Source organism: Pteronotus mesoamericanus, unplaced genomic scaffold (assembly GCF_021234165.1).
Source record: "Pteronotus mesoamericanus isolate MK-2021 breed Mesoamerican mustached bat unplaced genomic scaffold, CSHL_Meso_final scaffold_408, whole genome shotgun sequence".
Lineage (NCBI taxonomy): Eukaryota > Metazoa > Chordata > Mammalia > Chiroptera > Mormoopidae > Pteronotus > Pteronotus mesoamericanus.
Window position 1 is genome coordinate 130,122 of NW_026555315.1, and position 26,574 is coordinate 156,695.

The 26,574-nt window shown below is 62.3% G+C and overlaps 1 protein-coding gene across 4 annotated transcripts in view; it reads left to right on the plus strand.

The window, feature by feature from the left end:
* The first annotated feature begins 13,457 nt into the window (after positions 1 to 13,457).
* B3GNTL1 (UDP-GlcNAc:betaGal beta-1,3-N-acetylglucosaminyltransferase like 1) overlaps positions 13,458 to 26,574 on the plus strand; it is a 32,452-nt gene continuing 19,335 nt past the window's right edge. The window contains exons 1-5 of one of the 4 annotated variants that reach the window (XM_054593196.1): positions 13,466 to 13,507; positions 14,408 to 14,524; positions 14,594 to 14,693; positions 18,968 to 19,032; positions 21,831 to 21,896. In XM_054593196.1, coding sequence (XP_054449171.1) covers positions 13,493 to 13,507; positions 14,408 to 14,524; positions 14,594 to 14,693; positions 18,968 to 19,032; positions 21,831 to 21,896 — 363 coding nt within the window. In that variant the 5' untranslated portion in view covers positions 13,466 to 13,492. Of the gene's footprint in view, positions 13,508 to 14,407; positions 14,525 to 14,593; positions 14,694 to 18,967; positions 19,033 to 21,830; positions 21,897 to 26,574 lie in introns of all 4 variants that reach the window. The other 3 variants (XM_054593197.1, XM_054593198.1, XM_054593199.1) reach the window with 3 other exon arrangements.

A 26,574-nucleotide genomic window follows, 5' to 3' on the forward strand; every position in this document is an offset into this window, starting at 1 on the left:
AGACCCCAAGGCCGCGCAGACCCCCGCCCAGTGCCCGGCCGCGGCCCCCTCCCGCCGAAGGAGCCGGAATGGCCGCGGGCCGTGGCAGTTTGACGGGACTAGTCCGAGCCCATCAGGGCTGTGCCCGGCACAAAACCCGCCGCAGAATTCGAGTGTAGTTTGTAGTGGCGGTTCAGACTGCATCCCGTTCTGGGGCCCGAGGTAGGGGAGGCCCCGCTTGGCTGCAGATGCGGCAGCCTCACCGGAGCGCGGCCTCTGGAGCAGCCGCTCCGCACGAAGCCTCCGGCTTTGCCGGCCCCGAGGCCGCTGCTCCTGCGGTCACTCCCTGCTGGGCCCCGCCGCCCGCACGCGCTGGTCTAGCGCCTGGGGCCCCGCATCCCCGCGGGATCCTCGGGCCGGGGTGTGTCCCGTGCTGCTGGGACTCTGCAGCGGACTGAGCAGCGATTTTCCACCCTTGCACCTCATGGCCCACGAACACTGGTAACTAAAATTCTGTGACACACCAAAAAATATACATATTTTTGCAGATCTGACAAAAAGCAGGTATCCTGTTGATTCATTCACACTGGACAGCTATTGTGTTGGCGGCTGCCTTTTTTCTTCTTGTTTGGCAACCGAAGGAAAGAGAGGCCAGTGCCCCGGAGTCACGGGCGGGCGGGCGTTGTGAGTGGCGCCCCAGGCTGCCCTCCAGCCTTGACGGCTCAGGCCGCCTGCGGATGTTGCCAAGTATCTGTTCTAGGAGGACCCGGCACAGTGCGTGCTGAGAGCCACTCCCTCCGCCCGGCGCTCACTGGGGCCACCCTGCGCCAGACGTCTAGCAGGGGACACAGCGGGACAAGCACCCTGGTCCCTCCTGGAAGGGCTGAGGCCAGGAAGCTGGGCCGGCCTGGGGGGACCTTGGCGGTGATGGTGAGGGTCCTCGGGCAGAGGGAAGGGGCCTGGCCCGCAGGCAGCCCCACGGTGACCACAGAGCAGACCTTTCTGCTTCCTCCCCCTGCAGGACCTGACCTCCTGTTAGCATTTCCATTCCAGCCAAGAAACATTTCAGGAGGAATTTCAAGTGACCTGGGAGGGTAGAGGTGACTTCCTGCCCCTGCTGCTTTGTACAGTGCACCTTTGTCCCGTGGTTAGAGGTCTGGAGTCCGGCTGTGGGGGTCGGGGATCGTGCTCGGAAGTGGCCTGAGTCTGCAGGGCCCCACACAGGGAGGCAGCCCCTCCGGAGCCCTGCGGCCAGGGCGGGGCCCTGGAAGGTGAAGGATCTGTTTGGAGCAGCCCTGGAACTGAGCAGGTTGACCCGTCCAGCCAAAGCTTGACGGTGGCCCTGTCCGGCCACACCCAGCGAGCTACCCGGAGACGCGCGGCCGCCCTAGGGGCTGGGCTTGGGGCTCTGCTGCACCCTCCCCACCCCCAAGTGCTGCAGGGCCAGGGGCAGAAGGGCTTCGAGAAATGGGCAAAACGAGACCATCCCCCTGAGACTCTGGAACCTGCAACCACCTCTGTGCCCCAAAGGGTGTCAGCTCTGACCCTGCTGCTGGGCATCCCCCCTGCAGGCAGCCCCCAGCCCCACTGTCCCTGAGGGCCTGTGGCTTCCCCAAAGGAAGGGACCGAGTGCTGCCAGCGACCCAGGTAGCTCTGGGGGGTGTTCTGTACAAAGTAAATACAAGAAAGGTCTGAGTTCACTCATGTGGGATATAAAAAAGAAAACAGGCAACAAACAAAACGCTCTAGACACAGACAACAGAATAGTTATGAGAGAGGAAGTGGGTAAATTGCATAAAGGGTCAAATACGGAGAGGACCCCAAAAGTGGAATTTATTTATAAAAATTGTGTGTTTATTCTTACATGTTTAAACGTCAGTCGCCTTCGAAGTCCTCTCCATTTGATGCCCGACACCTATCGGAGACCTTTTTGCCCACGGCTCAAAACAGTGTTTGACCTCGTTGATGCCTTTAGTGCTTCTGCTGTTCTTTGTCTCACCTCTTCCAGAGCGGCAGAAAGCTCCCCTCGGAGCCTGTTCTCATCCGGAGAAACAAACCACAGTCACCTGGAGTGAGATCCGGTGCATAGGGAGGGAGGAGCGCAGGAGTCCTGCCGGCTCTGGTGCAAAACTGCTGACCGCTCAGCGCGGTGTGGGCAGATGTGCTGGCAAATCACCCGCCACGAAGTGAGCCAATGCAGTGCGAGTCTCCACAGAGCAGCTCCCTGACACCGAGTGCAGCCTCTCTCAACAGCGCCGGCCGCTGCGCCGACGCGGACGGGCTCCCAGACACGCCGCCGGCCGGGGAGCCGGCGCTGCGGGGCCCGCCCTCCGGGGGAGAATTCCATTTTCTTTGGTCGCCCCTCATAGGTGGCAAAATAGATCCACAGGTATCGAACTGTAATGTTGCACACCTGCAATGCATACAGTGTTATTAACCAATGTTATCTCAATAAATTTAATTTTAAAAAACACCCAGAGACCACGGAACGAAAGGGCGGCGGCCCTCCCCGGGGTGACCTTGACCTGGTCCCCGTCCCAAAGCCCCCAGCGCCCAGGCCCCGGAGCTCGGACAGCACGGCAGTGCCTCCTCATGGAACACGCCTCACAAGGGTGAACCTGCAGCCTCTAGTTAATGAGTATCGATACTGGCTCGTTGACTGTGACAAAGGCCTTAATAATGGGGATTCTGGGACCCCAAAAGAGTCTACAAATTAGACAATAACAGCTAAGGTGGCCTGCTTGCCTGGCAGTGTCCTTGGAAGAGCCCAGCGGGGCCTCGGGAAAGGGCCTGGCCCTGCTCAGCCTGCCCTCCCGGAGGGTCCCCGAACAGGAATTTCCAGATTTCCCTCCTCCTGACCTGCTGCCACGCAGGGTGTGGCCACAGCAGCAGAACTGGTTCCCCCAGCGTCACTCAGCTCCTGAGGGGACTTATGCTCCAGAGACGCTGTGGGCACCTCTGCACCTGCAGCTGGGGGGGTGGGGGCGGGGGGGCGGGCGCGGGGGGGCTGCCGACCCCCTCCTGGCCCTGCAGAGCCACCTGCAGGCTGAGGTGGGTCCTGGCTGTCAGGCTGCCCAGCCACCACCTGCCCCCGCCAGGGCCTGGCCAGGAACGAGGGGACCCGAAGGTCCCTGCCAGTCAGAGCTGCAGGTCCTCCCAGGTGGTAAGAGAAGCTGGGGTGTGTTTGCCCACAGATGCCTGGGGCACTTCCCAGTGAGGGGACAGCGGCCGCCCTCGCCCTGCCCAGCAGCCAGGGACCCCGCGCTGGGGTGGCTTTGAGCCTGGCGTGTGCAGGCGGTGGTGCTGGCCGGCGGCCGCTCGGGGTGCGGCCAGGCCCCGCGGTCGGCGGCATGACCAGCTCTCACGGTCCCCGTGGTCGCGGGTGGCAGCCGCCCAGCCTCCGCGGCCCCTCGCTCTGCCTGGCCATGGACAGACCACGGGCCCCAGGGTGGTGAGCCGTGACCTCTGTGCCCCCCACTCCCTGGACACAGCACCCGAGGGGCAGCAGCCCCCACCTGGGAAGCAGAGCCTGGCCCTGTCAGGCCTGGGTGTGTGACCCTGCCCTCCCCCCGCCCCCGTCCCTGCCGCTGCCTCCGGGCGACAAGCTCAGACCCGGGGCTGCAGTTGGAGCCGGGCCAGGAGAAGGGGCGGAGGGAGCAGCAAGCCCAGGGCGCCAGGGTCGCCCCGCGCGCCCTGCATGGACCTGGGTGATGGCGCCGGTCCTACGGCTGCGGCCCGGCCCTGGGGGAGGGTGGCATCCAGGCCCCCCAGGCCCGCCGGCCCACCCCAGGCCCCCGTCTTCGGAGCCACGGGCGGGTCTTCCCAGGCCTGAGCGAAGGGCTGGCCCCATCTCCTGCCCCAGGACGCTGACGGCCCCGGCCCCCGGGGAGCACAGTCCCAGGGAGGAAGGCAGACAGGGCGGGGCTCAGCCCAGGGACCACACAGAAAACAGCGTCACAGGCTCCGGCGTGCGGGCCGCCTGCAGGTGAGTGCCCGCCCCCTCGCCAGCCTCCAACCCCGCCTCCCTCCCTGGGCCCCCAGCAGGTGCACGGTTCTGCGTCCGGCAGCTGCGCGCAGCCTGTGGCCGAGGCTCCCCAGGCCGGGCCGGGATCACGCCCAGGCTGGGAGTTTTCAGGGTGGCGACAACGGGAAGATGAAGTCACGGCTGCCGGGGGCCAGGCCCAGGGACCCCGCCTCTGGGAAGGGCGCAGCCCCTCGCCCCGCAGCCCCTCGCCCCGCAGCCCCTCGCTCCGCCAGGCTCATGGCTGCCAGGCCTGTGCGGGGACGCGGCCCAGCGTGGCGCCTCCCGGGGACCAGGTCCCTCACTTCAGTGACGCGCATGTCGCACTTTCTCCGTTGTCCCCAGTCGCCCGGTATAAGCAGCACAGCCCCCCCCATCCCGGGACCGGGCCTGCTCTGCGGGGGCCCCAGCACCGGAGCCCACCGACCCCAGGCAGGCGGCCCTGGGGGTGCTGAGCTGGCCGCCCCATTCACGCCGGAATTCCCTGCCGGGCCTGCTGGCGGCTGGAGGTGGGGGTGGGGGGCCTGTCGAGCCCACCGCCCGCGAACACAGCGGCCTGTCCACCTCCGCCAGTCCAGGCACCTGGGTGTCTACGGCAGAAACAGGACAAGGGGAGGTCTGACGAGGTGAACGAGGTGAACGCCGTGTGAGATCCCCGCCCCCCACCTCAACCGAAGGAGGCGGCAGGCCCACTGAACCTCGGGGGGCCGAGTGGCCGGGGCGGAAGGGCCCCGGGCCCCCCGAGCTCCCCGCCCCCGGGCCCCAGGGAAAGTTGCGCACGCCGCGGACATGGCGGGCAAGGGGTGGCCAGTGCAGCCCCTGCCTGGGTCCGGCCCCGCCGGCCCAGCCGGGAGCCCCGGACAGACCCTCGTAGGTCAGCCGAGGCCGCACCTCGGTGACTCAGCCCAGGGGAGAGGGCAGGGCGGCCGTGAGACGCCCTGGCCCGGAGCCTGTCAGCGCGGCCTCGTCCCCTCCCACGCAATTAGCCTCCAGTCCTGCTGGCCCAACCCCAGGGAGAGGCCACACACAGGGGCGGGGGCAAGGCTGCCCCCTGCTGGAGGGGCTGAGACCAGGCCCGCAGGCCCTGGAGTGTGTGGGAGCGGGGAACCGGGACTCCCAGAGACAGGGAAGAAGGCCAGAGGCCATCGCGGTGGCCACAGGTCATCGTCCACTTGCCCTGAGGCTTCCATTGGATGGAGAGGTGGGGCTTGGGGCAAGACTGAGGGGGTCACCTCCCGCCGGGGTGTTGGGAACCCCGTCAGCTGCGTGGGCCTCCCCTTCCCCAGACCCAGGGTTCCAGGGACGGCGCTCACGGTGGGACAAGTCCGCACCCCAGGGCCCCCGCAGGGAGGGTGTGGAGTGGGGGCCTGAGGGCCAGGAGTGTCCGGGAGGCAGTCACATGTGCGTGGCAGACCACGGAAACGGTGTCCGGGGGACTCGGGCAGGGATGGGGGCGGGGTGGGTGGTGGGAGGGGGCGGGCCCCGGCGGCCGTGCGCGCTCAGGGCACCCATCCGTGGGTCCCCGGCCTCCCGGGGCCGAGATCCACCACACGGGGACCCAGTGGCCCTGCCAACCCCTCCCCGCTCCAGGACGCAGCGTGGAGGCTGCTCTCCTGAACCAAGCCGGGCAGTCGCTGGTTCCAGAAGCAACTCGGATGGGCAGGGGGAGCGGGGCCCAGGAGACGCGTCCGCTCCGGGGGACGAGGAGCTGAGTGGGAAGACCCCCCCCAGCCTGAGGGGCCACTGGGCATCGGCCGAGCGACAGCGCCCCTGAGGCTGCTGCCGGCGGGGCCCCCGCTTCCAGGCCTGCGAGTCCAGGCAGTTTGCTGGGGGCCGTGGGGTCCGGGGAGGCTCCTTGGCCATCCTGCCCCGGGCGACGCCTGCTCCCAGCCCCGGGTCACGGGGTCGCCTGCAGGGACCCTGGCCGCTGTCCCTTCCGCGGGACGTCCCGCGGGCCCCTCGCCACACCGGTGCGTCACGCGGAAGGGAACTGCTGAGCCGCAACGCCACTCTTCCAAGCTCCCCGGTGGCGTTTGCAGGTCAGAGGAAAACTGCAACTAAAATTCAGGGGCTTCCACCCGCTGTGACACTCCCGGGGGCCCAGGGTGGGGACACGTGAAGGAAGACCCATTGCCCCGGCCCCGCCCACAGCCAGAGGAGCGGTGAAGACAGGGGGCGCCCCCAGCGTGGGGGTGGCTTGCTCCTCTGGGGGGGTGCTTCTCCAGCCCATGCACTCAGGGGCCTCTGGAGGCGCCGGTGCTGAGTGGGGCCTGGAACAGGGGAGGCAGGGCGGCCGTCCCGGTGCTCTGCCTCGTGGCTGTAGGTTCCCGCAGGGGGAGGTTCACGGCGGCTCGAAGGTCACTGGCAGAGGACGCGGTGCCCGCCTGACCCACTGTCACGTCCTGTGTCTCCTGGGGACGCCCACCTCTGCTTCGATCCAGCCATTCCCCACCGGCAAACGGACTCGACGGAAGCACGGCGATGAAGCGCCGCAGGGGCCGTGGGGGCCGGGGGGCTCGCACACAGGCGCCCCACTTCCCCTCCCTCGCTCTGTCCTCCCCCGTGTCCATGCCTGGCCCTCGTTCCGGAACAGCAGTGGTGGCGCTAGAAGCCGCTGGCGCCTGCTTCACGCTGGAGCGCAGAGGGGTCGTCGGGCTCCGGGGGCGCTGAGCCTGCCGCTCGTCCTTGTTGGGGTGGCTGCCTGCCTGCCAGCCTCGGCCGCGTGGCAGGGAAGGTTATGAGGGGGAGGTTACAATTGAGCCGGGGCGCTAATTACAATGTTTTAACCATATTTCTTAACTATCAAAGTAAATATGCCATTGGAAACAAGTCCGTTGCTCCGGAGGCCCTGCGCGAAGGAGGAGGGTCGCTGCTCGTCCCTCCTGGCCGGCCCCACGGTGGCGGCTGCACTTCCCCACGTGCCCCGCGGCGTCGCAGCTGCCCTTGTGTGAACAAGTGTGTGCACCCATGTACGCATGCAAGCGTGCGTGTGGGCATTTGTGCACGCGCGTGCGTGTGAAGAGCCTGCATGGGATTTGGTAAACTGAGCCTGGAGCATCCACGGCGGCTGTTCCATCTTCAATCCCAGGAAGTGTGCGGGGCGTTTGCAGGGGCCAGGAGGCTGGCGCTGGCGCCTGCGGGCACGGTCTGCGTTTCAGACCCAATTTTTAAAAAGCACATCGTGGAGTTGGGAGCCAGCGTCATAACTCTCTTCTTCGTGCCCGGCCTGTCACCCTAGGGGACGCAGCGCCGGCCCAGGCGCCAGCACGGGGTGCGGAGGAGAAAGGAGTTGAAGTCTGGTGGTGTCAACAGGAAGCCCTTTTGTTGGCGTCTTTGAATTCTGTCTGTTCTCACTTCTTTCAAGTCCAGCCGAGGGCGGGCAGAGCGGCTGCCATCTCCCTGGGTGACCAGCCTCTGAATGTCCAGTCCCCTTTCCTGGCGACCGCCCAGCCTGCCCACACCACAGTCCCTCCTGACCTTTTCTAGGGTGTCCGGGACCCTGACCCGGAGCCACAGGCAGGGTGCCGGCAGGGCCCTGCAGCAGGGACGTGAGGTGGCCCTGGGGCGCGGGACACTGAGCCGGCGCCCGGTCCCCGCACTCAGGGCGGTGCCGACGGCTGGGCTGGGCTCCTGGGCCGGGGGGGGTCTGGTTCCCCCTCGGGCCCCTGGACGCCCACTCGACAACTGCACACAGTAGGTGCTCCACTGTGTGGATCCAGGATCCCGGATCCAGGACTTCGGATCCTGGAGGGGCCCTAGCTCCAGCCGACGCTCACCTGAGGGCCCTCCGGTGATCGGAATGTCCCTGGGGAGAGCGTGTGCACAGCACGCCCTTGGCCATGCCGTCTGCTCACAGCCCACGCTCAGGCCACGTGAGGCCACGATCTGCAGAGACCCCCCCCGCCCCCCCGCTCGTCCGTCTGCCGTCTGTCTCCCTGCAGCGTGAACCCAGCCCCCAGACCCATCCCGTGGCCCGACTTCCCGGCTTGGAGCAGAGGCGAGGGCGGGACAGGAGGCCGGAGGGAGGCGGGGCTGTTGCGGGAGGAGAGGCCGCGCAGCCCACCTGGGTCCAGAGCCTGCCCGGCTTCTCAAGCAGCGGGCGGCGGGCAGCCCCTCGGGGCGACCTCAGGGGACGCGGCTGGCGGTGTGCGGAGCTGCTCTCTCGTTTCGTTTTCCACTTTCCTGCTCACAGGTGGGATTTCCATGGATCCTAAGCACCTCAGACCATTTCTAGGAAAATCCTCATTTTAGGGAACTGCAAGCATCTCTGAGAAAGGTGGTGCCGGGGAGGACCGTCCAGCTGGCCGGCAACATGGCAACACCCGCCCTGGTCTGTTGCCCAGGCAGAAAGTGCCCCCACAGGGGCGGAAGTGGGGCTCACGGGGCACTTTCCCTGAGTTAAACCCACGCATTTCCTGTACTTCCAAAAACGTCCGATCAGGAAGTACTAAACCTCAAAGGGCAAAAATAACCGCGTCTCTCCCCAGACGGCCCTGTCTGTCAGCCACAGAGCGCGTCGGTCACACCCACGCCCCTGGGCCCTGGGCTACCGCTAGGCTGCCCTAACCTGACCCCACCTTGTTCCCAAAAGGACGAAAGTTGTGCTTTTCTTGGCCGAGAGGCCTTTATCTGCGGCCTGCCTCACTCAGAAGGGCTGTGAAGGGTCAGTCCCCCGCCAACCGCCGGGAGTGGCCGGCGGCCAGACACTGAATGCCTCGGGGCTCACGGGGTCCGTGGCGTGGGGAGGAGCAGGAGGAGGAGGCTGGCCGAGCCCAGGCCGGGGCCCCGCAGGCCGGCCCTCTGCGAGGGTGACTGACGCCGTCCGCCACCGCATTCTGACCTTTTCGTCACGTTTTTTCATCTCAGTGGCTGACAAGTGAAGGCCACACCCTAGGAGGGATAACAGGTGACTGTGGTGGAACTCGGTGGCCCCTGCCTGGCAGCCGGGAAGCAGACTCTGCGCGTCCCGGTCGCTCCTGGCGGGCAAGCGACCCGCCCACCGGTGCGGGGCCCACGTGCAAGCGCTTCGGCCGGATGGTGTTCCGCAGATGGAGCCCCGCTCGGCTCCATAAAGATCGCCTGCCGCTTCCTCTGCTCTGCAGATCACGAGACTCAGCAGCCAACCCCTGGGCCCCGCGGCCAGGAACCCGGAACTCCCAGAGCCCCGGCGTGGGGCCTCTCGTCTCAATGAGCGGCCCGGGGTTCACAGATGTGCACACCTTCGCGGCTCTTCTCAGCGCATCTGCTGGGGCAGGCGCGGAGCAGGCAAATCCCAAGGCGGCTAGTTCAACCTTGCACTCAGTGAGCGGCTGCTGGGGGCACAAATACAGCCACAACGAGCTGGCCTGAGCCGCGGGGCGGGGGCAGGCCCTCCTTTGTTCTGAAGCCCGGGAGTGCCTGGCGTTGCGGGTGCTTGGTTCTGCCCTCGCTGCCCGTGGCTCGCACAACACAGAGTCCCGCCCGCAGGCACAACAGGCAGCTGTGTCCTCAAAACACACGTTCTAATGTACTTTTGCCTTAGAGTGTTTATTTTTTAAAATTTAAACTGATCCCTGGTTGCCTAGGGTCCTGTTCATTTTCACAGAAAATTAACGCTTTGGCACAAGAGCACACGCGATGCCTGCCTCTCACGGGGGCAGCCGCAGGGCTCTCCACGCGGGGAAGGCCGCCCGCAGCGCTCACGGGTGCGAAGGTGGTGGGTGGTGAGAGGTTAGCGGGTTCCTCTGACGGGCAAGGGGCCCGTAGCAACCTGGACGAGGGTCCCCAGGAGGCGACAGCGTGAGCCCAGAGTCACCATACGGCCCAAGAGAAGCCAGAACCCATAAAGTCTGTGAAATTACCTGGCGTTACAGACAGTCTGCGGCCCCAGCAGACAGGTGAGAGGCTGCACGTGGCGGGAGCCCAGGCTCGCAGCCGCCCCCACGGGCCATGGAACTGGACGATGTAAATTCTGGGGGACTCTGAATTTTTGTCTGACTTCGCTGATCTGATTATCAAAATTGGCACACGATCCACACCGGCCATTGACTTCAGACGGTATACACCTGGCGTTTGGCAGTTTCCATACTTACCGTGTGAAACTGAGTTAAAAGGCATTTGGAACATTTTGAGGTATTTTGATATTCCCGGGTCTCTAACGAGATCTATGTATAGACAGTCTCATCTTCCAGATTTGGTCACAGGACAGATGACCCTGGGTCTCCTTCTTCCTTTCTCCCTTCTTTCATTTGCCCCGAGCCCTGCCCAGGGCTGCCGCGGCTCTGCGCGTGCCGGCTGCGGGCCAAGCGAGCCGCCGGCATCGCCAGCTGCCTGTCCTGAGGGGAGCGAATAGCCCCTGGGTGAGCTTGAATAGCGCGCCTGTGGGCTTCCCCGCGCCAGTGTCTGCGTCCACCTGGCAGGTCGGCAGAGCCGCCCCCCGCCCTCCGGTGGCCCCGTCTGGGGAGCCGCCTCCCTCATTTCCTGGCTGCTGGGCCCGGCCCGCCTGCGTCAGCAGCCGGCTGCCCCGGTCGCTGGACTCTGCTGGCAGCAGGGAGTTGGCCGCGGACAAAGACCCCTGTCCCGGCCCCCAGGTGGGGCGAGACAGCGCCGGGAGCACTTAGCAGGAGGACCGAGTGCCCATGGGGCCTCCAGGGTGTCGGGGGCCGGAGGACAGGGAGGCCCTGACACGTGAGAAGAGAAAAGCATGTCTGTGCGTGTCCATACGTGGGGACTTTGGTGCATCGATCATCCTCACTGCTTTTCCTCCTCGCTGGGTGGGTCCGAGACCCGGGCCCTGGCTGGGAGGAGGTGGCGGGGCAGCCGGCAGGCGTGAGAGTGGCGGTGGGTCACCCAGAGCCTGGAGAGCAGTTGGCTTCGTCACTTCCGCATGTCCCCACGTGCCGTGTGGTGTGCCACTGGAGGGGACCAGTCGGTTCTAGCTCATGTCCTGCCTTTCCGGCCTCTCACTCAGCCTGACCCACCCTCTGGGTCCTGGCGCTGAGGCCCGCGGGACCGATACACACAGTTCTGGGCAGGCCTCCCTGGCCTACAGCTGGCTCCATGCCTAGGGGACACCTGTGGGTCCTGCAGTTGCCACCTAGTGCAAGGAAGCAATGCCCCAAAGGGCCACCCCAGATGACCGGCCCGAGGGGTACATGCTTTTCTCCTTCGCACCCAGGCAGGCGATTCTCCAGGGCTCTGAGGAGGTCAGGACCCCAGCTCCAGGTGACCACCACGGGGACCCCCTCAACAGAGCGCCCCGGTCCTGGCCCCCTCTCTTCCCCTGCTCCCAGCTTTCTGGGCACAAGAGTCCTCACTGCACAGACCCAGACTCAGGCTCTGCTTTCTGGACTCAGGGCGTGGCTCCAGCCAATCCACATCAAACCTCATCTCAGCTGTTCATGATAATGCTTCCTGTGAAGGGAACCTCATTACTTCCTCCGTCTGGTAGGCAGTCCAGCTCTGGCTCTTAGATCAAACCTGTGAGTCTCAACCAGCCTTTAAAAAAACCAGAGACCTCGGCGCATGTCACACACTCAGCTGGCTGCTCCCTTTTGAACGGGTCACCATCAGGGCGCTCTGGCCGCCACGGGCAGCCGGTCTCCTACAGTCCGAGGGTGCTGTCCTCTGCCACGCCGGGTAGCTCTGGACCTCCCAGCAGCACCCACCGCCCGGGGAGGTCCCAACGGAGCTCTCAGGGGTTCGGCCAGCCTGGAAACTGGAAGCAGGCGCTCGCCCAGAGGGCTCGCATGGCAGTTGGTAAAGCGCGAACGCCCCCTCCGCAGCCGCGCTCAAGGCAAACCCGTTCCGACTCTGGGCCCAGTGTCCCCGAGCCACACCTGCGCCCCCTGCGCCAGCATCGTGAGAGGACTGTGGAGCAGCTTTAAAATCTGCAGGCCCTGGCTGGTGGCACCAGGTCTTCTGAGCACAGCCAGGATTCACTAACCACTGTGCCTAAGAAACATTTTACATATAGAAACTGTCACGCGATGAACCAAAGGCGAGCGGTGGGAGTCTTGCATCGCTTTCCCTTCGGGTGCCCTTGACTGTGTCCACCTCCACATCCAGCCCCGTCCCCGGGTGCCTCCGGGGGGAGTGGCGGGCCCTGCGGTCAAGTCTCTGCCGAGAATCTTCCTGCCGTGAAGGGAGTCACCTCAGGCCTGAACCCAGACCCAGCACTGCATTTCTGAAGTGCCCCGGGCACCCCGAACATTTGCAAAACGCACATTCTACCCAAATTTTTATTAAGTAGAACACAGTGAAAAGCAAATTCCTGGCAGCAGGAGAAGCACAGGAAGCCAAACACAAGCAGCCAAGCCCCACTCGGACACCTGATGTGGGGCGGCCAGACACCCCTCCCCGGCCCCTTCCTCCCACTGACGACTGGGCCCCGCGCTCTGAAGCCGCCCGGTGGCCTGGTAGCTCCCATGCGACTCCGCCCAGTCGTTTAAAATGAAGCGACTCCGGCTACACCTCCCCCAGAGAACATCAGGTCCTTGGAAACAAACTCTCAGTCGCTTGTGTCCCACTGTAGATAAGGCTGCGATTTTCCTCGTCTGACCTAAGAGTGTCAACTGGAAACAACAGGCTTCGCAAACGGAGAAGCAGTTTAAGAGAAGATTACACTTGAAGGGACGCCTAAAACAGAGTGTGGCTCCATCGTACTTTGCCCCTTGTAGAGTGATTTGCACTTAACCTTAGTTGGGAGCAGGGAAGGATTTGTCCTGGCAGCGATGGGCTATGAACTCGCTCATTAGTTCAGATGAGTTGGGACAAACCCCGAGTGCGTGCTGGCACCACCGTGCTTGTCACAGCAGGTCCCATTGTCTCACTCCCCCGGGTCCTGGCACCAGACCACCTGGCTCACGCCCCAGAGCCCTGTCCGCCGAGGCGCGGCCAGGGCGGGGGGAGGGCTGCAACCTCCGCGGCCCGAGGCCTCCGGGAAGGGTGGCGGCCCCGGGGCGCAGGGCAGCGCGTGGCTCACAGGTGTCAGGTGCTTGCCGGGCCGGGAAGGAAGGGGTCCACATCCCCAACGCCCTTCCTGGGACGGACATCAGGTCCCCAGCTGAGGTGAAACAGTGCAGGTGACACGTCACCTGCCTCCTGTACACACAAAACCGTTTTCAAAAGGCTAAACGCTCCCCACCCCCGCACGCATCCGCAGGGCGTGGCGCCTGGCCCACCGCCCTCGTCCTCTCGCGACACTTGACTCTACTGAGGGCTTCGGGGTCGATGAACACCCTCAGGGGAGGGCGGGAGGACTTCCGGGAGGAGAGCGCAAGAGCAGACACCCGGACACAGTGGCCCCCAGGGCTGAAAGCCCACGCCGCCGACAGCCCCCGCGCTGCGCGGTTCCCGGTCCTCCGGCCGCTCTAGGCCGCGCCTCTCCACGTTCCGCTCGGCCTTGGCCCGCCCCGCCGGATCGACGTCTCTCTGCGCCAATCAGAGGCGGCCCGGCCTCGGCCCCGCCCACGCGCACGCGCTGTGGGGCGGGGCGCCCGGAGGAGCGCGGCCATGGAGACCCTAGTGGTAGGTGGCCGGGCGGCGCGCCTCCGCCCTCGGCCCCGTCCCCGCCCGCCCCGCCCGTGCCCTCTCGGTCCTTCCTCCGCTCTCCGGGGCTGCGTTCCCCCCGCTTCTGGGCTGGCCTGGGAGGGTCTCCGCCCCAAGCCGCCAGCACCGGCCGGCGAGCCTCCAGGGCCGCGTCCGGCCCACGTGTGACAGAAACTCCGTCACGCTTTGTATCGTAGACCTTGAGTAGACGTGTTATTTTTCTTGAGAAAAATAATTCCAAAGTGAAGTAAATTTGCCAGCGGACGGAACGGCCTGTGGCCGCCCCGCGGTGGCTCAGCCTCGGAGGAGAACGTGACAGGCCCGGGCCCTCACAGCCGTGCCCCTGACCGGCGCGCAGCCGCTTCCGCCCGCAGTGCCCGCCGCGCGCGGGGTCCGCAGGTGCCGAGGGGGCGCGCGCGCGCGCGGGGAGCCGGCCGCTCCGTGGGCCGCGCGTGGCATATGCTTCGGAGATTCTTGTTTTAGGCGGGCGCGCCCCGACAAGGACGCGCCGCGGCGCGGAGCCGAGGAAGCGGGGCGGCCCTCGAAGGCCGTCTCCGCGGCGGTTCCCCCGGCGTCGCGGTTCCCCGCGAGGGCGCGCCCCGCCCAGGAGCGGACCCGCGCGTGGCTTCCGCACGGGCTGGAAGATGCCCAGAGGTCGTTTCAACCGAAACGATGGCTTTCGGGCCCGTGATTGGAAAGCACGAGGCCGCCCTCGAATGGGGAGCATCGTCGATGCCTTTCAGATGTCGGTTCCCTTTCCAAAAGCGCCCCGCGGAGCCGCGGGGGGAGCGCGCGCCGCCGCCCGCCGCCCGCCGCGCGCCCGGCCCGGCCCGGCCCGGCGCGGCCGGCGCGGCGCTGACCCGGCCCCTTGCCCTGCAGTCGGTGATCCTGCCGGTGCGCGACGCCGGGCCCTGGCTGGACGCGTGCCTGCGCTCGGTGCAGCAGCAGGACTTCGGAGGCCGCCTGGAGCTCTCGGTGTTCGACGACGCCAGCCAGGTAGGCGCCCGTGCGCCGGCGCGCGCGCGGCCGGGCCGGCGGCGCTGACCGAGCCCCTCTCGCTCCCAGGACGCGTCGATGGCGATCGTGGCGAAATGGAGAGCGACGCTGGAAGGATCCGGGGTCCGCGTGGTCGTCGGAGGGCACGACTCGGCTGCGCCGCGAGGAGGTCGGTCCCCGCCGGCCGCGCGCCCGCGGCCCCGCGGCGCGCGGCGGGTCGCCTCTGCGCCTCCAGCGGTTTTCTCGTGGCGGGAGGGACGTTTCTGTCCGACTTTCGGAGACGCCCGAAGAGCGGCGTCCGTCCCGCTGAGCTCCGCGTGGTCCGCCCCGTCCCGCGGCGTCTCCTGCCTCCGCCCTCGCGCTCCGCGGGGACCGGCGGCCCGTGGGTCCGGACTCGCTTTCACTTGCGCTCCGCGTGCGCACACCCTCGCATTTCCCTTTCGGTGACTTTGGTTTGGGGGCCGTTCGCGAGCGCGCGAGGCGCTGTCCGGGGAGCCTCCCGTTTCTGATTCTAACTCCGTTCCTGGCTGGCGGGCGGCGCGGGTCTCTTCCGTGGCACAAGGTCGCGCGCGGGGCCTCCTGCCCGCCGCCCGCGACGGCCGCCTGGAACCCGCGCCTGCAGACGGGCCCGGGCCCCTGCGAGCGGCCGGGCTTGTTCCGAGGTGCGGACGCCTCGTCGTTCCGCGGTGATGACCCCTTGTTCTGCGCTGGTGGTTTGGCTCTGAAATGTCTGTCCCGAACCTCGCCGCTGCCTGGGCTTTATTTTGGTGGCGGTCGCGCAGTGCGCCTTCCGCGTCCGTTCTGGTTCGAACCCGGCTGCGTCTCGCGCCGCAGGGCGCCCGCCCTCGCAGGTGTCGGAGGCGGCGGCTGGGCCTCGGCCTTTTCACCGGCTGTTCCCGCCGGTTACGTTGCACGTGACTGTTGGTAGCGTTAGGTTTGCATCCGTTTTCTTGCTATTAGTTTTATATTAGCTGTTGTGTTCTCCATTCCACTGGTTGGAGAGAGACACGGAGGAGGAGAGATTTGCTGTCCCCTTCTCCACGCAGCGGCGGCCGCCTCTGGCGCGTGGGGGGCCCGCGAGGACCCCGCAGCCCGGCCTGGCAGGAGCGGCTCTGGCCTGGCCAGCTGCTCTGGCTCTGTTTTCCTCTTGATCTGTCTTTTTTTTTTTTTTTTAATTAATCAAACATTCTTACAACAGCGTCGTTGAGATGTAATTCACATACCACCCATCATAGCATAAACTCGAGTGGTTTTTTAGTGTATTCACAGACGTGCGGACCCACAACCGCACTGACTTTGGAACAGTGTCCTCACCTCACAGACGCACCCTGTACCTTCCGTTACCGCCCCCCACGCCCTCTGACCCCCGCCCCGCGCAACTGTGTATCGATATTTGCTACAACGTGAACCTTAAAAACATTTTGCCAAATGAAAGGAGCCGTCACAAAAGAGCACCTGTCCTGTGATTCCATTTATGTAAAGTGTCCACAACAGGCAGATCTATGGACGGAAGTGGCTTCTCGCCGTGGCTCGGACCTGCACGTCCCTGCTGACCGACGGCGCCGGGCCTCCCTTCCCGCGCCTGGTGGTCATGTGTGGGTCCTCTTTGGAGAAATGTCTATTCACGTTTTGTCCATTTTTTAACTGGGTTATTTGTCTTTTTGTTGTTGAGTTGTAGGAGCTCTTTATACATTCTGGATACTAGACTCTTACCCGATACGTGATTTGCAAATAAGTTCTCCCTTTCTGTGTATTGTCTTTTCACTCTCATTAAAGTATCCTTTAATGCAAAAAAATCATAATTTTGATGAAATCTAACTTATTTCTTTTGTTGCATGTGCTTTTGGTGTCCTATCTAAGAAACCTTTGCCAAATCAAGGTCATGAAGATTCACCCCTGTGTTTCCTTCATAGAACCTTGTAGTTCAAGCTCTTAGCTTTAGGTCTGTGATCCATTTTGAGTTAATTTTTCAGCATTTTCAGCATTTCTCAAATAGAAAATACTGTATAACAGAGATACAAAGGGTCAATTTTCAGGAATGCTGGGTTATTTTAATTGGATTAAAATTCATTTATTATTTCCTATCATAATAGAGCAAAACATTTCTCAATAATGTGGTCACTTGCTAAAATCAAAATAGAACACAGTCCCGCCTTCCTTTCTCCGGGAGTAAGGAATGCTGCCGCTGCTGAGTTCTTCCTGCTGCGACCATGGCAACCGGCTCCCCTCACAAAGGGCCCGGCCTCCCCAAACATCAGGCCCTGGCACAAACATTTGACTTTCTTCAAGGCAATAATATTAAAGCAAATTCCTGGTCATTGCCAAACAGAAGATTCGCTGTGGGAAACTTCCAGCTGCCTCAGGGAGCAGCGTTTTCCTCCATGGCCCAAATTTTCGGGTTCGGTTTTCCCTTCTAAAACCCAGCTCTAGCCAGCACCTTCTGCTCACTGACAGGAGACGTGCGAAGCCTCTTGCTCATTTTCGTTTTCCACGTGCTGCTCTTTGGTGTGGTTTCCTTGAGGCCACTCTCTGGGCGTGCCGTGTTCTCCAGTGATGACTCAGATGCAGCCACAGCTGCTGACCCGTCCCCGGGGTCGGGAGCCAGGCGCTCTGCCTGCTTCTGGCACCTCCTTCTCTCCCCCGTTATCCCAGCCGCCTGCGGGAACCTGGGACCCTCTGTTGGCTGGTGGGGCCGGCCGAGCGCTAGGATTCATGCTGGAAGTTCAGCTGCACCTCTTGTGTGAACGCAGCGGGGCTCTGGGTCTGCCTTCGACGCCCCGCGTGAGGGCGGGTGGCCCCCTGCTGCAGGTGTGCCTGGGGTGCCCTGGGAGGGGCCAGCCCTCTCCCCGCCTCAGGCAGCGCCCTCCGGGCCGCGGTGAAGCAGGGAGCACCGTGGGTGTGGCCCGAAGCGAACACTGGGCCGGTGTCCCCGGGGACCCTACGCCCTTCTCCAGGTTGTCTCCACTTGGAGCACCTGGGGGAGTTGCTGTGTTAACTTCGCACACACCTGGTTTTGCTTTGTGTGACTTTTCTTGGAGGTGCCGCATCTGGGACTGTCTGGTTAACCTGATCCGGGTGTCAGCCACCTCTTCTCCAGGGACCGCGGTCACTGTGCTTCCAGAAGTCCCTTCGGCCCCTTCCTTGGGGGCCCGCCCTGCCCGCAGCGCCCAGCCTCGCTCGCTCAGGGCCAGCGCCTGCACCCTCCGCGGGCCCTGCCTCCTCAGCGCCCCGCGCCTTCCCTCCCCTGCCCGCTGCACCCCCAGGGCGCGTGCTCCGCCTCCAGTCCCGCCCTCTCCCCCAAGTGTGTCTTCTCTCAGTCCGTTGTTTCTCCTCGTGGTTTCCCTTTGGCATTTAGCCACAGGTTACTGTTTAACTCTTTTCTCCAGCTCGCTGGTAATCTCTTTGAAAGCAAGTATTTTTCAAGACAGTAAAACATAATCGTAGCTCTGTCAGGTGTGGCTCAGTCCAGCATGTGAAGGGGTGGGGGGTCCCCGTCCGGCCAGGGCACATACCTGGGTTGTGGGCTCGATCCCTGCTTAGGGTGCACGCAGGAGGCAACCAGTCAATGTTTCCTCTCTGTCTTCCTCCCTTTCTCTCTCAAATCAATAAACACCTTTTAAAAATATATATAAATAAAATATCCATACAAAAAAGTGCTCTTGTCAAAATCGTACGGCATGGTTAATTCTCACAAACTGAACTCATCACGGAACCAGCACCTGGCGAAGAGCTGACATTGCCAGCCCCCAGGGGCCCGCTGAGCCCCTGTGGTCAGGGCACCTGCTCTCCCGGTTCCTGGCAGCACAGGTGAATTTGCTGCCTTTGCTCTGCGCAAATGTCACCACGGCCGTGCTGGCCCCCGCACCACCCTCGCTGCGCGCCGCCCGGGGCCTGTTCCCACGGCGGCGGGCTGGCAGCGTCTCCGGTTCTCCCGCGCTGAACGCGTCCTGCTGGGTCTGCGCCTGGCAGCGCCCCTGCTGGGTCGCCGGGCCGGCGCGTGTTCAGACGGGGACGCTGCTCTGAGCCGCGGGAAAGCAGCTCCGACGACGTTCGGTGAGTGCGTGCCACCCCCGCGCGAGAGTCACCTCGCGACCTCTGTCGGAGCAGGCGTTGGAGAAAGGCTTCCTGCCGGTACTCGCGCCAGCGCTCCATTCAGGGACGTTTTCGTTTTGTTTCTCCCCCCGGTCACGTGGGCGTTCCCCGCTTTGACACGCTCGTGCTGGCGACCGCCCGTGGGTCAGCTCCGGGCTGTTCTGTCGGCACCAAGTGGGCAGCGTGGTGTCCTCCCCTTTCGGTCCCCCGGAGGCTGGCCTGCTTTTGCACTTGGTTGTGCACAACGCTCCCAGCTTTCCTGTGGTACGTGCTACAGTAAGTTTTATGAAAGAGCATACCGTTGAAAATTTAATTATAAAATAGCGCTTTTTTTCTTTTCTTTTTAAACAGCTGGATATTCTAAAAATCGAGCAATAGCACAGAGCTCAGGGTCTTACCTTTGCTTTTTGGATGCGGTAAGTAACTCATTGTTTTATTTTTAAAAAAGTGTATGTTGGCTGAATAAATTATCTTACATTTTAGTATGGGTCTTTAAAATCATTATTCTACTATATTACGATCAGACTTAAAAGGTTGATAGGTGTTTGCTGTTTAATTACCACAGCAGTTAATGAGCTTATTAGGTTTTGATAAGTAGGTTTACATGAAAAAGCAACATTATATAGCACAGTGTAAACAGAAATGAGGATAAAATAGGAAGATGTTGACAAATACAGTTCTTAAACGATTAAAGGTTCTGTTAATTAAAAGATTAATAGCCCTGCTCCGCCCCCCCCGCCCCTCCCCTGCCCGCCGTGGGGCTCAGTGGTTGGAGCGCCATCCCGTAACCGAAAGGCCGTGGGTTTGGTTCCCGGGCGGGTGCGTCTCTAGGCTGCGGGTCCCTCCCCAGGCCCGGCGCGGATCCCTGGTTTGGGTGCGTACAAAGGCAACCAGTCTCTTACATTAATGTTTCTCTCTCTCCCTTCTTCTCTCTCTCTAAAATAGCACATGAAAATGTCCTCAGGTGAGGATTAAAAAGTACTGATAGCCTTAAGAATAAATAATTCATGTAAGTTCACAGGCAAACAGAAAGAAAAATGGGCGGTGACACGCAGGAAAGGGCAGGAGTAGGGACTTCCCGAAAGTGGATGCACAAATGACAGCCCTTACAACAACTAAATCATTTTCAGTGAAACAAATGAATTACATTAGTGACATACTACTTTTAAAAACCAAATTAACAAAGTTTTTAAAATTGCAGGTAGCACTTGGAAAGTGAGTTGGTACTGTTGATGCATCATTGTGCCTTTTGTGCAGGAACTTTAAGATTGCTTAGGCCCGGGATCCCCAAACCGCACCGGTAGGCGTTGCAGGAATTCTGAAACAGGTCTGCGTGGGAGAAGCTCCAGGGCTCGCTGCTGGGACGGAAAACGGGAAGTGAGATCACGTGGGGTAGTGGGGTGACAGCGAAGCACTTTGGGGCAGATCTGTGTGAGGGAGTTACTGTACCTTTTATTAACGGTTTTTAATAACATGGTGAACGATCATGAGCAGGGAACAAAGAAGCCACGATTGCGTGCACCGTGCGCTCAGTGACGGTTTTCTCTCTGCAGACCTTGAAGCGCAGTGAAGAACCCGCGCCTGCACTCGGTCTTGCCTTGGGCTCCTCCCTGGGCCGGGCGTGCGTGGCTCCCAGGCTTCTGTGCAGTACGTGGGGGCCGCTGTTTTCCTTCTCGAGGTCGGGCTGGCCCAGAGGCTCTGCTTGTGCTGCCTTAATTCACACAAGGGCAGCCTCTCCGTCTCCCGTTGGCTCGGCCTTGCCCCCGATCACCGGGCAGCTGTACGCAGGGTCTCAGCGCGTGTGGAGGGTGGGGGAGATGAGGCGCGCGCGCGGGCCGGCGACGGGACGTCGCCCGTGAGGCAGCCCCACTCTGGGAGGCGAAACCCCAGCGGAGGCTGTTGTTTCCTGCCCTGCGGCTTTGGTCCCTCTCATCTCCTCTGTCCCCCCTCGGCCGCGGCTCCTCAGATTTCTCTGTCCCCGGCAGAGGACACGCAGCCCTCCCTCTCCCCTGGCTGGCTCCTTCCAGACCCTGCTCTGGGGCCTGTTCCGCGCCCGCGGTCCATCCTGCACTTTCACAAATGCAGACGGTTTCTGCTATGAACAGGCCTGTGCAAGTTTCTGTGTCGATGAACGTTTTCGGTTCTCTTAGGTATGTGACGAGGAGGGGACTTGCTGGGTCATAGTGTGACCTTGTTTAACATTTTGAGGAACTGCCAGAATGTTTTCCAAAGTGGCTGCACCATATTGTATTCTCAGCAACAATATATGAAAGTTATTTGATACTTTTTTGATATGTGACACTTTAAAAACTTCGTAGATGTAAAGAAATTAACTTATTCGTCCACCTTTATCCAAAAACCTTCCTAAATTCACTTTTTATTCTTACTACTTTTATCCTCATTCGAGGACATTTTCATTTGCTCTTTTAGAGGGAGAGAGGAAGGGGGAGAGAGAAACACTGATACAAAAGAAGCATCGATCGGTTGCCATGCACACCCAGCCCGGGGATCCAGACGGGGACCCGGGATCATAGGCGTCTGGGCAGGGCTGAGCCCCCAACCTGGCTAGGTGTGCACCCTGACCGGGAATCGAAACTGCAGCCTTCTGGTTGTGGGATGACGCTCCAGCCACCGAGCCACGTTGGCCCGGGCACGAAAATCGCTTTTCATTCTAATACGTCTCTGTGGCTTCTCTTGGATTATTCATGTACACAGTCTTCTTCCCTCTTCATAATCCTATTTCTTTTTTTTTTTCACTTAAATGTCAGTAATTTGTTAAATAGAAGTCACGAGCATGGCCGTACTTGTCTCCTTCCCAATCTCAAAACAGAGAGCTGAACCCTCCCACTGCTAAGCATGTTGTTTGCTGCGGTCTGTTCGGGGTGCAGGCCTCCTGTGATCAGGGAGGCCCCTGCCAGCGGCGGGAGGTCACAGGCCCTGAGACGGAGACGGCAGGTGGCCGTGCTTCGGTCCCTCGGCTTCGACCGCCCCGCCCACCGCCCTGCCCGCGGCGCCCGTCTGTGGCGACGGCCCTCCCGGTCAGCGCCCGCCCGGCTGGCCTCTGGCTGCTTGCGCAGCGTGCGGGGGTTGCAGGCGGAGCCCGGGGTCCGGCCTGCTGGGGAGCGCCTGAGCTGCCTGTCGGGTCTGTTTCCCGTTTTGCTGTTCTTTCCGCGTCTGTCGCGTCCCGTGAGTTGACGTGGTCTCCTCCCCGCAGGACGACGTGATGATGCCGCAGAGAGTGAGGCTGCAGCTCGACGCTGCCGTTCAGCACCCAGCAAGCGTGAGTGCTGCCGCCCGGTTCTGGGCGCTCGCTGCGTCCGATAAAGTGACCGTTACAGCCTTGTGTTTATTTTTCCTTCTTGGTATGAAGAGACCTGTTTGTTACTGATAACACTTCATTTGGCTAAAACCACGAGAGATCTACACACAGATACTTGGAGAGCAAGTTCTCACAGGCAGTATTTACAGCCGTGTTTTCTGAGGGAAAAAATGGGAAGACAGTGACAGGAACTGTTCAAACAAGGGCAGTTCTGAACTGCTGCTCAGAGTCAGAAAAACCACTGATTCTTTTTCTTTTTTAAAGACTTTATCTTTTTAGAGAGCGGGGAAGGGAGGGAGAGAAACATCCATGCGTGGCTGCCTCTCGCATGCCCCCTGCTGGGGACCTGGCCCGCCGCCCAGGCCTGCGCCCCGCCTGGGAATGGAACCGGCGACTCTTGGCTTCTCTGTCTGGCTGAGCCACACTAGCCTGGGAGAAAAACCATTGCGTCTTAACTGCATGTATTTTACCTGGCGTATGCAGTGATGTGTACAAAGTGGTTATTTTGGCCTGTAATCAGAAGGCCTCACCACCTGCAGATGCAGACGCTTGCTTGAGTGGCTCTTGGGAGATACGCACTGAATTGTACCTTGAACAAAAATATACCAAATAGTATCCAATCCATTGCGGCTCACTTGGATCATCACAGCGTTTTAAGTCCAGATTCTGCCTTGGTGGGAAGAGCTGAGCCAGGGCGACACAGCCCGACCGGTGGGCCGTCTGTGCTGAGTGTGTCTGCAGACACTCCGGAGGGTTTTCCTGCGAAGCAGGATGTGCCTCCTCTTCTGGGCGGCGCGTGCGGCCAGGTGGGCGCAAAGGTTTCTTGGTTTCCTTGTTTCGTTTAATCGGTGTCTCAGAAGCAGTGCACCCTGGGCACGAGAACACAGGCTGAGAGCGGCAGTGTGTCCACTTCAGGCTCTAGGAAACCACGTTCACCGCCCAGGTCGCCTCAGCCGTGTTCCCGTCTTTAGAACAGCTTCCCAGGCGGCCCCGAGCCAGCCTCCCCGGGACCCGTCGTCCTGGGTGCTGGCTGAGGGCGCCCTCCTCAGTGACCGTGTGGGCCCACACTCCGTGGGAGCCCTGTGTGGGGCGGCGGCCGCAGGCCCCTGCTCAACAAAGCACCCCGCCCCGCCCCCCGTGCTCCTCGCTGGGTCCGCTCCTTCTCCTGGTACGGGGTGCATTCGGCTCCCGGGACCGACATGCCCTCCCTGGACCACGAAGGAACAGGCCCCTCAGCTCCAGGGTCGCAGGTCACCGAAGGCCGTCAGGGACCGGCCCAGCGCCCACTGTCTCGGCCTCACATCCTGCTCTGCCCTCGGCCTCTGTGGACACGCGTGTTTCCTCGCAGCCTGGGGTCATCGCTGTCACAGCTCCCATCCCGCAGGCCCGGCCGGCGGGCTTCTGCCCGGGGGCCTGGACCCCACCTGCAGGACACCAGTCCCACGCCGGCACTCCATCTCGCCCGCGGTCCCCATCCCCGCAGAGTCCAGTGCCCCTGCTCCGCGCCCGGCCAGCCCTGGGCGCCTGCGCTGCGCAGGGTCCGCCTGTTGAACCGGGAGTTCCTGGGAACAGGGGTCTCATTGCCATCGTTCTGTGTCTCAGGTGGAAGACTTGTGTCTAGTCGGAGCCCGGCTGTTAGTTGTGTGCTCGGGAAACTGTGAGTGGAGGTGGCGTTAATGGGGTGCCAAGGGAGGGTGCAGGAGGAGGAAGGAACCAGCCAGCACACGGGCCCAGCGCCCCGAGAGCCCAGGCTGGGGCTCTGTGCTCCCCGCAGCAGCCTGTCCGGTGCCAGGCGTGGGGTCATTGCGGCAGGAGTCTGGGTGGTGGGAAGGCAGCCGTGGAGTCTCCGTGTGGCCACAGCTGCCCCGTGGGACATCGTGGACGGAGCCAGCTGGCATGTCGCCCGGGATGGGCTCCCTCGCCCAGAGTCAGTGGTCATGAACTCCAGCCACGTCCGCAAACCCTTCTCCGCACACAGCCAAGTGTTTGAGTGGCTGCCGACAGCAGCCTCCCCCGGGGACAGGAGCCTGACAGGGACGGGCGGGGGCTGCTCGGGGCCGCGAGCCCAGGTCCGAGCTGGAGCCCGGAGCGCGGGGAGGGGCGCCGCCCGCAGGCCTGTCTCCGTGGGCGCGGAAGCCGAGGGGGCGTGAGAGGACCCTGCGCAGGAGTGGCAGGCGCCCCGACGGGGCTCTTTGGCTCCCACCAGACTCTGAAAACGCCGCGAGCCAGCAAAGTCCGAGCACCACGGCGTGTGCAGCGAGGAACACCCAGGCCCCACAGTCAGGCACCCCTGCGTTCACAGCATGGCGGTGTGGTCCCTTCCCTTCTTGTTGGGAAAGGTGTCAGAAAACATGCTCGGACACAGCGCTGGGACAGTTGGCTGCTTGTCCTGGGAGCCACGTGGGAACGTCCAGCTCTGGGCAGTGGACCTGACCTTGAACCTGCAAGAGCCCTGGTCTTCAGACACCACTGGACCCTCCATGGGCGGTTAAACCAGCCTCCAGGGATGCTGACGGGATCCCTCAGTGACGAGAAAGAAGAGAGGGGCCCTGGCTGGTGTCGCTCAGTGGATTGAGCGCCGGCCTGCGGAGCAAGGGGTCGCCGGTCCGAGTCCCAGTCGGGCCACAGCCTGGGTTGCGGGCCAGGTCCCCAGGGGGACATGGATTCTCTTCCTCCCTTCCCCTCTCTAAAATAAGTAAAACCTTTTTTAAAAAAAAGAAAGGGGAGAGTAGACACGAGAACCAGACTGCATGGTCTGGCTCCTCTACTGGGAAGAGAAAAAGGCGCAGGAGGGTGTCCTGGCTGGACCCCTGCTCACAGGCCCACCTGCAGACCTGCTGCCGTCTCGCTCCCTGGCCTGACGGGCGGGACAGTGTCGCCGGCGGCCAGACCCCAGAGGAGCACCCCGGTTTCTCCGGAGTGTAGGTTGCATTTGATGGACCAGTTAAGTGCTGAACCAGCTGTCTTTGCTTTTACCGGTCCCCGCTGACCGTGTAATCCTGTGAAGTAAAGCTGCGCGCAGTCTGCCCCACCAGCAGGACAGCGTGTGCTGGAGCAGCTGGGTGAGCCGCCCTCCGTGAGGCGCCACATCTTCACTCACAGGGACTCGCACGTGGCGGTTCCAAGCATTGGAATGTTTTCCGCAGTGAAACCGCTGAAGCTTTCTTTTAGCAGTGTTCACACTTTGGAGAGAGACTTTCAGATAGGTTGCTTTCCACCTTTTTCATTTTCATACTGAAAAAAGTTAAACATGATTGGCTCATTAATGAAGTTATTTTGGGCAGTTCTGCACACACAGGCTCAAATGCATCACAGTATCTAGGGATAACGTGAAGAATTGAGAAGAAAGGAAGATGTCAGTTTGTCATTAACTTAACTAGAACTACCTTTTCTGCACTTCTATGAAGTTCTAGCTTACAGCTTTTCTTGCTGACCTTCTAGCCACGTTCACATCCGAGAGAAGCCGCCGCCTCCGGCGTGTCCTCCGGGCCCGGCGGCCGACGCTGTGCCCGAGGGCCCGTGCTGTGCGGGCTCCCAGCAGGGACCAGCAATGTCCTCCCAGCTGCATTGGAACAAAGCCGCTATAGAGAGCTCATTACTGTGGGGCTGGGCTTTTTTTAAAATCATGACCTACAAAAATCTTAATTTGCAGTTGCTGGTTGGTGGTTTGTCAATTATATTGTATATATAGTTTGGAAAGAATGAAATGAATGGTAAGTGTAGGCTTGCCCTTGGTCGCTGTTTTTAAGGCCAGTTACAAGGAAACCATTTAACTCTGAAGGAAAGGCCCCTGGTAGCAGCTTCCATAGACGGCGCAGCAGCACATTCTCTGCAGAACTTCGGGGCGTCCTGGGGCGTCTGTCCACCGCGTACTAAAACCTCCTGAGCAGAGACCGGCTGTAGGACAGGAGGGGGCCCCTTTCCAAGGGGTGCAGCATCCTGGGGTGTTTCCAGCACAGACTGACGGCTCCTCTGCCGTGGCCTGGGGACAGAGGGGCCCTTGAGGGGGGACGTTCCTGACCCCAGCGAGTCCCCAGGGAGCACCCCGCCAGTCGGCTCTGAGTTGAGGGGATGCTGGGCGGTGGCGGCAGGAGCCGCCTCCTCTGCGGAGGCCCCGGGGCTGCGGGCGAGGCCGGCCCCGTGCTGCCCTCGGCCTGCTCCTGGGCACTGACCGCACGCAAGGCCTGGCAGCCACGGCGGCCTCGGCCCTGATGCCTGAGGTCCTGTGTGGGGCGAAAGGGCTGGTGTGTGTCCCCCGTGCCATCCCCAGAGAGCAGGCTGCCCGCCCCGTGGGCTCTGGCCGTGGCGGAGCGGCAGAGCGCCCTGTGGGGGCACGGGAGACAGGCTCGGTGCGCGCCGCAGGTGCCTCTTCAGGGAGAAGGGTCCGTGCACCTTGCCTGTCTGACCTGGGCTCCAGCACAGTGTTCCTTTGAGAAACGGTCAAAGCCAGTGAAACCTCCTCCACTTCCTCATTTGTGGACCATGCTCGCGGTGACTCAGTCTCAGAGTCGTGGCTTCAGAAGCGCCAGGTTCCCATGGCCCCCACCTTATCCTCCTCCTCGACGTGAGACCCACCCGGCGTGGCTCCAGCCTTCATCAGCGGCGGTGGCGGAGGCTGCTCCCGTCCAGAAGGAGCCCG